The 10,638-nt window shown below is 40.5% G+C and overlaps 1 protein-coding gene across 10 annotated transcripts in view; it reads right to left on the bottom strand.

The window, feature by feature from the left end:
• The window catches only part of LOC18424571 (Protein kinase superfamily protein), a 40,003-nt gene extending 29,586 nt beyond the window's left edge, over positions 1 to 10,417 (bottom strand). For 4 of the 10 annotated variants that reach the window (XR_016041369.1, XR_016041370.1, XM_088847776.1 and 1 more), the window contains exon 1: positions 9,735 to 10,417. Coding sequence is in view for 3 of the 10 variants with exons in the window: in XM_088847776.1 (XP_088703902.1) it covers positions 9,735 to 9,977 (243 nt within the window). In the remaining 7 variants the exon portion in view is untranslated. The remainder of the gene's footprint in view (positions 1 to 9,734) is intronic. The other 6 variants (XR_016041372.1, XR_016041373.1, XR_016041371.1 and 3 more) reach the window with 4 other exon arrangements.
• Between the last annotated feature and the right edge of the window lie 221 nt (positions 10,418 to 10,638).

Consider the following 10,638-nt stretch of genomic DNA (forward strand, 5'->3'; position numbering starts at 1 on the left):
TGTGCTATTATGAAAATCGTATTAGTCAAGATCGTGTGTTCTTTGATTTGAAGGGTGAGTAGGAAATTAGCCCTAATGTTCAATCTGCTGCCTTTGGCCTGTAGAATTGATTTGAAATTCGGGCAGGCAGCAATTTATATTACTATAATCTGGCTGAGATAGTCATGACCTTATGGACTACTATGAGATAAAACTTGCTGTAGTTTACACGTACAATTGATTAAACAAATGAGAGTTAGTTTAATAACATAGGGTCAGGTTGGGACGTGGTGTGTTCTGAGCAGAGTTGAATAGTATCCCGAGCCTCAAGAATTTCAATGAGCTCAACAAACTTCACTGCATATAAAAACATGTTTGACTCATTTGAAACTCTTCTGACTTGGTACAGACTTAGTTGGTGCCCGAGGTAAGTAAAACTCAATGATTTTAAATCTTATTGCGCTCCACATTTGCCTCATAAGGCTCTTGCATAGCTGCCACAAAAGGGATATATGTGCCCAATTAGAGTTGACTATGGGAGACTCATAGCTGCATGACAACCCTGACAAACCTGCTATTCTGAGGCATTTCCTGTCCAGTCTAGTTCATGCTAGGTGCTTTCTTGCATATTAGTGTGCATCTACCATTTTTAAGAAGTCATACCTCTAGTGATTCATGTTGTTGTCTTTTTAACTTCAAAATATTTAGTTTTATTAGTAGGATGGTTTCTTTACATCAATTTAATTACCACTGTTCCTGTAATCATGTTTTTTATCAGCATTACTACCATTTAATATGTCATGGGTAGTATTTTTTGAATCTGGTCTCAGACTTGGAATCGGGCAGGGCCCAGGCCCAGGTCTAAGTTGGGGACTCACAATATGACTTGCGCTTGGCCGAGTCATCAAAACAATAATAAAGAAACCTTGGAAACTGGTGATACTTTGCCTGTTCGCAAGGTTTTTTAGTTAGACTCAGCACTTGCCAGGTGCAAGTGAAGTGACTCAGTTGAGTCTGAGTGTTTGAAACACCAATTATAAGAAACTTTGTTTATCAGGATTCTGTAGCTTGTAAGTACTGGAGATTTTGATAGATTGTATGAATGTGATCCTTTGGGATCCAAGGTTGGCTTGGCAGCAGTTATTTTTTGATGGGTGTTTGAAAAGAAAGGAGTCTCCAAAGGCTATATTGACATGGTGGGAGATATGTGGGAGGGAGTCCTAACTAGTGTGAGGACAACTAGTGGAGAGACCAGTGAATTTTCAGTGATAGTAGACCTACATCAACGGTCAGCACTGAGCCCATATCTCCTTGTTTTGGTTAGGGACGAGTTAACTAGGTACGTACATGATGAGGTATCATGGTGCATGTTGTTTGCGGATGACATAGTTTTGTTTGATGAGACTAGAGTGCAAAGTTAGAACTTTGGAGGGAGCTCTAGAATTGAAAGGTTTTAAAATTAGTCGGACTAAGATGGAATATATAGAATGAAAGTTTAGCAATAGTAGGAGTAGAAACGAGGAAGTAGTTAAGATTGATATCCAAGAAATACCTAAAAGAGGTTATTTTCAATATTTTAGATCAATAATCCAAGAGAGTGGAGAGATTGAGGAAGATGTGCATAGAATTAGAGCTGGGTGGGCGAAGTGGAGATGCGCGTTTGGAGTTTTAATTGATCCCCGCATATCAATGAAACTGTGGGGGAAGTTCTATAGGACCGCTGTAAGACCAACCATGCTTTATGGGACAAAATGTTGGGCAGTCAAAAACAACATATCCATAAGATAAGTGTAGTTGAGATGAGGATGTTGAGATGGATGAGTGACAAGACATGAAAGGATATTCTAGAATGAATACATTCGAGGGAATTTAGGTGTGGCTTTAATAGGTGATAAGATGAGCGAAAGTAGACTTAGGTGAGCTGACCATGTGTAGTATAGACCTAATACAACAACGGTTGGGAGGTGTGATTTGGTTCAAGTGGCAGGCTCTAAAAGGGCATGGGGAAGGTCCGAAAGTATATGGATGGAAGTAGTGAGAAAAGATATGGTGACATATGATCTTACTAAGGGTACGGCCGTTGATAAAGTGGAATGGCAGAAAATTAATGATATCCAACGGGGGGACTTCAATGTATAGGGGGGGACTTCAATGTAACCAGGTGGTCCCATGAGAGAAATAACTCAACCAAAATTACTCCGGCAATGACAGCCTTCTCATATTTCATTGCCCTAAACAACCTGCTAGACCTACCCTGCCAAGGAACTCAGTTCACCTAGTCTAACCACTCTACCAGCCCAACCCTATCTAAGCTTGACCGATTCCTCATCTCTATAGAATGGGATTCCACTTTCCCTGGGATGCACTTTCTAACTCTCCCAAAACCCACTTTTGACCACTGCCCATTCTTCTTTACTCTAACCCGGTCGAAACAGGACCTAAACCCTTTACATGGTTGGAAGAACCTTCCCTCCTTAGCCTTTTTCCAGAATGGTGGAGGTCGCTTTCTGATATGGTAGATAGTTGGGTAGGATTCAAACTTCAACATAAGCTGCAATTATTGAAGGCTCACCTTAAATCTTGGAGCAGAAGTCTACCGGGGTTCTTAGGGCCACAAAAAACCTCTACACTTCTGGCCATTAAGACTCTTCACTCGCTTGAAGAGTCCAGAACACTTTCGACGTGGGAATTCTATCACAAAGAAGACCTTAAGCTACAATATCAAGCCATCCTCAAGAAAGAGGAAATATTTTGGTACCAAAGGTCCAGAATCAAGTGGTTAAAGGCCGGAGACCTCAACACTTGATTTTTCCATAAGACGGCCAATTGCAGGTGCAGAGACAATACCATCACACACCTACTGGTAGGAAAGAACCTACTAGACCAGCCCCTAGACATAGAGCAAGCCATCCTTGGCTATTTCCAGAACCTGTTCACTGCCCCCCCTATTTCTCGGCCCCCCAGACTTCGAGTTCCTCGCTCTACCCCCTGACAAAGCTACCTGGTTAGAAAGACCCTTCTCTGAAACTGAAATTTTAGCTGCAATTTCAAACCTAGACTCAGACAGGGCCCCTGGACTCGACGGATACCCCATTGCACCCTTCAAACTCTTTTTGGAATCTTTTAAAGATGACTTTCTGAAAATGTTCAATGAATTTTTTGATAAGGGTATTATCAACAAGGCCCTGAATGCCACCTTCCTCACTCTTATTCCCAAGATTGAAGGGGCTACCCAACTGAAAGACTTCTGCCCTATAAGCTTGGTAAACTCTACCTACAAGATCCTAGCCAAAGTCCTCGCGTCTCGTCTCAAAGAGGTTCTCCCTCTTTTCATCTCTACTTCCGAAAGCGCCTTCATTAAAGACCGTCGAATTCTTGATGGGGCCCTAGTTGCCCACGAGTGCATGCACTCCAGAAATCTCGCCAATGTCCCAGGTATTATGGTCAAGCTGGATTGCGAGAAGGCTTACGATCACGTAGACTGGGACATCCTAGATGAAACTCAAGCCAAGATGGGTTTCGGGATTAAATGGAGAACATGGATGAAAGCGTACTACTCGCACCCACACTTCTCTATCGTCATAAACGACAGCCCCAAGGTTTCTTCCCTTCAACAAGAGGTCTCAGACAAGGAGATCCCCCATCTCCCTTTCTTTTCGCTATAGCAGCTGAGGTCTTTAGTAGGCCTATTTCCAAAATGCATGCGGCTGGACGCTTACATGATTCTCAGTCGGACCTCGGGCTCTCAAAGTATCTCATCTCCAGTATGCAGATGATACTTTGGTATCCTGCAATGCCACTCCCGTAGAGATCAATAACCTCTTCATGTTTCTCTAATGCTTCGAATTTGCATCTGGCTTCAAAGTGAATTTCGACAAGACCAAGATTATGGGTGTTAAGCTTGATTCAACCACACTTTCTAACTTTGCCGAGAGATAGATTTGCGAGGCTGAATCATTGCCATCTAAATAGCTCGGACTGCCACTTTGCATAGGCAAACCAAAATCGAGACTGTGGTCTCATATCATAGACAAAGTGGACCGCAGACTCGCAGGATGGAAATGTCGTTTTCTCTCTCCAGGAGGTAGGCTAACACTGATCAAAGCCACTCTAGCCAATATCCCGGTCTACCAAATATCCATCTTCCACATGCCTGTGATAGTCAGATCCAAAATCGAACTCTTAATGAGAAGGTTTTTCTGGAGCGGAGATGGAACCAATAACAAATTCCATCTTCTTGCTTGGGATAAGCTCTGCCAGTCCAGGCATAGGGGAGGTCTGAGAATCAAGAATCTTAGAACTCAGAATTTGGCTCTACTAGGTAAATGATGCTAGCGCTTAACAAACCTCAGGGACCAGTTGCGGATTGACATACCCAAACAAAAGTACCACCTCTCTAATACACCGTGGCTGCCAAACTGCAGGACTAATCAAAGATCCTCAGGCATTTGGAGGTCAATATGTTATGCTTTCCATGCCTTCAAATTTAGAATCAGATTCCACCCGAGATCGGGGAACTGCATCCCTTTTTGGCAAGACCGATGGTTAGGTCACACACCTCTTAGGGACAAATTCCTCGAACTCTACTCTCTAGCCAAAAATCAAGGGGCCACCATAACAGACGAAATGTTATGGGCATGGTCAACTCACTCATGGAATCTAGTCTTTGGGAGGGCTCTCAACAACCATGAGATTGTGAGCTTCTCAACTTTGGCAGCAGAACTCCAAACCACCTTCTTAGCACCCATAGGCCCGGATAGAATCATTTGGACACCTGCACCCTCTGGACTCTTCACAGTGTCATCCTTCTATAAAAGCCTTACTCTACCTCCAACACTCCCCTTAGCTCTTGCTGCTATTGCCGCTCAAGCTTGGGACTCCTTCGCCCCCCCCAAAAATCAAATTTTTCATGTGGTTGGCTCTCTACCAAAGAGTCCTCACTGTCAATCAATTGCAGAGAGGGGGTATTCCAATCCCTAATCGATGTGTCATGTGCCTATCAGCTGAGGAAACAAACAACCACCTACTGCTGCACTGTCCTTTTGCCAACAACATATGGGGGGCAATTCTAAAACTCTTCAAAGTTCAGTGGGTTTTACCGGCAGAGGTAACCTCAATCCTCTCAGCCATTAAACCTTATCCATGGTCAAAGGAGGGGATACTTCTTTGGAGATCCTTGGTGGCAGCCACCTAATGGGCCATATGGATCGAGCGAAACAACAGAACGGCCATGGGGGATTACTCCACTTGGACTAAGGTATTCGACAAACTAAAGTCCTCCATTAACGTTTGGGCCACCAATCACCACTATTACAATGGAATTCCAGCCTCGGTGCTTAGCCAGGATTGGTGCAATGTCCTTCAAACCCATCGAGTGGGTCTACCTAGGACCACTAGGTGGAAACAACCATCATTATGATAACTCAAACTGAACTTCGATGGATGCTCCGTTGGGAACCCCAGCCCATCAGGAGTAGGAGCCATCCTTAGAGACCACATAGGCTCCACTCTGGCCATAGTCTCCAAATTCACAGGCCACGCCAGCTCCATGGAAGCGCTAGCACTGTTGGAAGGCTTAAAGCTTCTAGACCCTGTCCACATAAATTCTATAGTGGTAGAGGGAGACTCCAAGAACACCATTTCCCCCTTCCCCCCCCCCACCCCCCAATGGTTCCTGGCACACATGTTTGATGAGATTGATCACCTATGCAGAAATATGTCCGTCATGTGGATGCATACATAGAGGGAAGGAAACCAAGATGTTGATACGCTCGCCAAAGAAGCAGTAGAGAAGGCGAACAACTAATGTGTTTTGGGGTTTTGGACTGTTTTGGACAGTCCTTAGTCTTTTCTTTCGGATCAACCAGTTTTATTAGGTTGCTTTATTCCATTGTAACCTCCTAAAAAAGGACTTGATTCTTCTTTTTTGGCTCTTATCTCCTTTGAGCATCCTACTCTGTGGATCACCAAGGCATTTCGTACTTATCTCTTTTTTCTTCCATTAAAGGTTAACATCATCAAAAAAAAAAAACTAAGGCCAAATACATGGTACCAAGTAAGGCATTAAAAGTAGATGATTGAGATGGGTATTATGTGCAAACCATGGAACTATTTATCACAATTTGGGTTTTGTTCACTTGGCCAAGAATTAGATGCTTCACAGGAGGTCAAGACACATATTGTTCAATATCGCTATATTAGGCAAGTTGCTAAAGACGGGAGAATTCGATTGGTCAAGATTAAAACCAAAGAAAAGACATGCTTATTGAAGCCAGTTCAAGTAGAGAAGTGAAGTGGAGCCCAACTTCCCTTGATTTCAAGAAAAGAAAATATTGAAGGTTTAGAAAGGAAAGGGTGCGATGCAGGGAGAAAATAAAAACCAGAAAAATAACAATAAAAAAAAGGTCGAGAGAATATACCCTCTCTTAAGGTCTGCAAGGAAATCCACCCCAAAATAATCAACTCATTCACCAATTTACAATGAAGGAAAATATCCCTTAAATAGACTAAAAAAACAGATAAACACTTTCCTATTTTATCTCTCCTCCCTATTTTCTATCTATTAACCTATTTTCTCTCATCCCTATTTTCTCTCTCTTAAATTCACGTGCCACCCACGTTTTACAATTCACATTCCACCCACGTTTTACCTAAAGCTATTGTTGAAAAGATAAACCCCCACGTTTTACCCAAAGCTATTGTTGAAAAGATAAAACTCCCTTTAGATTTAACCTTATCCTATTTACATTCCTAAACTAACCAGATTTAACCTTATCCTATTTACATTCTTATACTAGCTAACCCAATCCATAAATATCAACTCACTCACAAACTCAATGCCCACCCACTTATCCCTGCGCACCTTCTAAGTTAAAAGATAAACTCAAAAACTAATAATAATAAAAATTATTATTATTTTTTTATTCTTTTTATTTTTTTATTTTTTTTCTCTGCATCATTCTCTCGATGTTGGGAACAGCTCGACCTCGAGCTTGATTCAAAGCGGATTTCCATCTTCATCACCATGGAGGTAATTTGATCTTCTGGAACTTCCTCCTCTTCCTTAGTCAAGTGTACCTCCATCTTCTTTTTTGGGTATTCAAACGAACGATGTCCTGGTTCGTTCTATCGATAACACATAAACTTTGCATTATCTTGTTTTTCTTCATTAAATTTCAGTTGGCGTAAAACCTGCTTCTAAGGGTAAAAGCGTTTATCGGTGCTCCCTTGGTATTTCGTTTCTACTCGTAAAGCAAGTTGAAAAGCTTCACTTAAAGTCCATGGGCGATGTAGAAAAACGTCATCCCTAATGGTAGGTTGAAGGTCATTTACATATCGAACAATCTTTTGTCCTTCCGTCTCTTGGAGGTTATTTCAAGCAACTAATAAATAAAACTCCCCAGTATATTCTTCTACTTTTTTTTATTCTGTCGGAGATTTTGGAGTTCTTGAAAGAAAATTTGATCATGATCCGCAAGAAGAAAATTTTCTTTCAATTTTTTTTTCATCTTTTTCTAGTCAGTAATTTTTCCTTTCTCACCACGAAGTCGGGATTGTTGAACTTGCGCCCAGGCCGCAGCATACCCGCAGAGTTTGGTAGCAACAAGTTTACCCTTGCGTTCTTCTGGCAATTCACTCCATTCAAAATAATTCTCAGCTGCACTTAACCAATCAATAAAACCATCGATATGGAGCACACCATGAAATTTTGGTAGATCGACTTTAATACCAAAATCTCGCCGTCTCTCTTTATGACGTGGATCTGGATGCGGATCAGGCCTGTAATCATCGTTACGCTCAAAATCAACACCCTGGATTTGTCGTGGAATTTCTGGTGCAAGATTAATGCGGTTGCTAGTACCTTCTTCACGAGGAAGGTTATTCTCCAATCGCTACAACCTCTGATCCAACCGTTGCATCCCCTCTTTCATCTCACATACTTCAGTTCGAACATCCTCTAGGGCTTAGTCAAATTTTCTATAACTTGTCCCTAACGATCATCCATAACAGGAGCAAGATTAGCTTGATTAGCTTTTGGTGGCATTGTAAAAAACCAGATATTTCTGGCTCTTACTTGCTCTCTGTAGATCTAACTTCTCTGGATCTAACTTGCTCTGATACCAATCGATGCAGAGAGAAAATAAAAACCAAAAAAATAACAATAAAAAAAAAAATTGAGAGAATATACCCTCTCTCAAAGTCTGCAAGAGAATCCACCCCAAAATAATAAACTCAGTCACCAATTTACAATGAAGGGAAATATCCCTTAAATAGACTAAAAAAAAGATAAACACTTTTTTATTTTATCTCTCCTCCCTATTTTCTATTTCTTAACCTATTTTCTCTCATCCCTATGTTTTCTATCTTAAATTCACGTGCTACCCACGTTTTACAATTCACGTTCCACCCACGTTTTACCCCAAGCTATTGTTGAAAAGATAAACCCCCACGTTTTACCCAAAGCTATTGTTGAAAAGATAAAACTCTCTTTAGATTTAACCTTATCCTATTTACATTTCTAAACTAACAAGATTTAACCTTATCCTATTTACATTCCTAAACTAACTAACCCAATCCATAAATATCAACTCACGCACAAACTCAATGCCCACCCACTTATCCCTGCGCACCTTCTAAGTTAAAAGATAAACTCAAAAACTAATAACAATAAATTTTTTTTTTTTTTTTTCTCTGCATTAGAGTATAATTTTGTATCATGGCGGAGATTGATGAGACATCATTGCAAAATCACCTCCACAGTATATTCCTCTTTCTTTGAGGGCATTTTGGTCACAGCAAAGTTACTTTTAAGTGAGGGCTCTATAAAGCTAAATTTTAGGAAGAAAACCTAGTAATTGAGAGAGTTTTGGGGTATCACGAGATCAGGATTTTTTCTCATACATTGGCAAACCCTGATCATTGTTGTGCCTTTGTATTGGGTCGGGTTCATTAGTATTTCCTCGCAAGGTGATTGAGCCGGCCGACTGCCAAGGAAAGGAGTTAATTGATAGCATTCTTATGGTAGGGGAGAAATCAATTTGAGTTTTCTTTGCCATTATGAGGTGATCTATATAGTAACCACAAAATTTGCATTTTTCTTCTTAATAGTGAATACATCCTTGCCTATTGCCTATGGATGCAGCCCATTTTGGGTGAACCACATAAATTTGGTGTGTGCTTTTGATTTTGGCATATGTTGTGGTAGCTAGATTCCATTTTATTTACTTTTGGTTCTTTTTATAGTTTTCTCAAATTATATTTCACACAGTGTTCTGGTATATGTTGATTTCTTGAAGCCGGTTTCCTGGCGATTGGCAAGTTGGTATCTAGGGTGTTGGGTTTGTTATTGTGGGGAGCTCACCAACAAAGTCCTATATTTTCAAAAGAAATCCAATATCAAGAGGCAAACTTCAGTCAATGCTCATCTAATTACCCTTTGAACCAGAGATACGGTCACTTTAAGAACAAAAATCATATTCTAATTTCAATGAAAACAAACCCAGATAAAAAGAGAAATAATAGTCAAGAAAATATTACTGGATTCAATGGACAGTAAAAAAATAAAAAGAAAAAAAATAAATTTAGAATTAAATAATAAACACATTAAAGAGCACAAACAAAAACAGACCACTACACCTAGACCATGTCATGGATCCGAATTAAAGTCAATTAAATAAAAACAACCACACCACAAACTTCAAATTGAATATGCAGTTAAATAAGAGAACCCAAAGCATTAATAGAAAGACACTCACGTCAATTGTTTCATGAAGTCGAATTATATTGGGGTGATTGATTTGCCTAAGTATCGAGATTTCCTTAAGAAGGTTCTCGCTCAGTTTGTTAGTAAGCGTTTTCCTGTCAATCTCCTTCACTGCCACAGGCCATCCCTTGTATCTATGCCTTGCAAGCCACACCTCAGAGAACGACCCCTTACCTATCTTCCGCCCAAGTATATAATCCCCAATCAACCTGCAACTTATCTCTTTTTGATCCATTGCCTCTCACCCCAAAACTCCAAAAAACTTAATTTCAAAGAATTCAAGCTTTGAGGTCATTCTCTCTTCGAGGGAAAAAAAAAACCCAATTTCATGAAAGAAAGAAAGAGAAGAAAGAAACCGATTTTGACCCAAAAAGAAGAGCTCGAGTCCAGTTAAGAATGGAATTTACAGGGAGACTCGATTGCAGAGGTGGGAATGGGGGTGAAGAAAAGACCCATGCCACGACCCAATTCATGGAAGGTGGAACGGAGACCCTTTGGAAGTGGACTTTGAAGAGAAGCATCTCTTAGAGGAAAAGTGATTATAATGGAAGTTAGAGAGATTGAGATAGAGGGGAAAGGAGTCCTGATTTTCATCAAAGTCTGATACGATAGTTCCCGCAGAGAGAGAGAAAGATCGCTTGGTTTTATGCATGGAGATATTTGTGGGACTCCTTTGAGTGAGAGATAATAACAAGCGATAAAAAAAAAAAGATAAAAAAAAAAACGAAAAAAAAAAAGCAAAATAATGGAAACCAAGATAACCCCAACTTAAAAACCTTTGTCGCTTTTTTCCCCTACTAAACTTTGTATTCAAATACCCCCAACCAAAAATAAATATTGCTTAAACTACCCTCCTTTAGTTGTACTTTACCCATGCCTCTCTCTTCTCTATCCTA

Source organism: Amborella trichopoda, chromosome 9, assembly GCF_054954075.1.
Source record: "Amborella trichopoda isolate Santa Cruz 75 chromosome 9, AtrichopodaSantaCruz75HAP2 v2.0, whole genome shotgun sequence".
In the NCBI taxonomy this organism is placed as follows: Eukaryota; Viridiplantae; Streptophyta; class Magnoliopsida; order Amborellales; family Amborellaceae; genus Amborella; species Amborella trichopoda.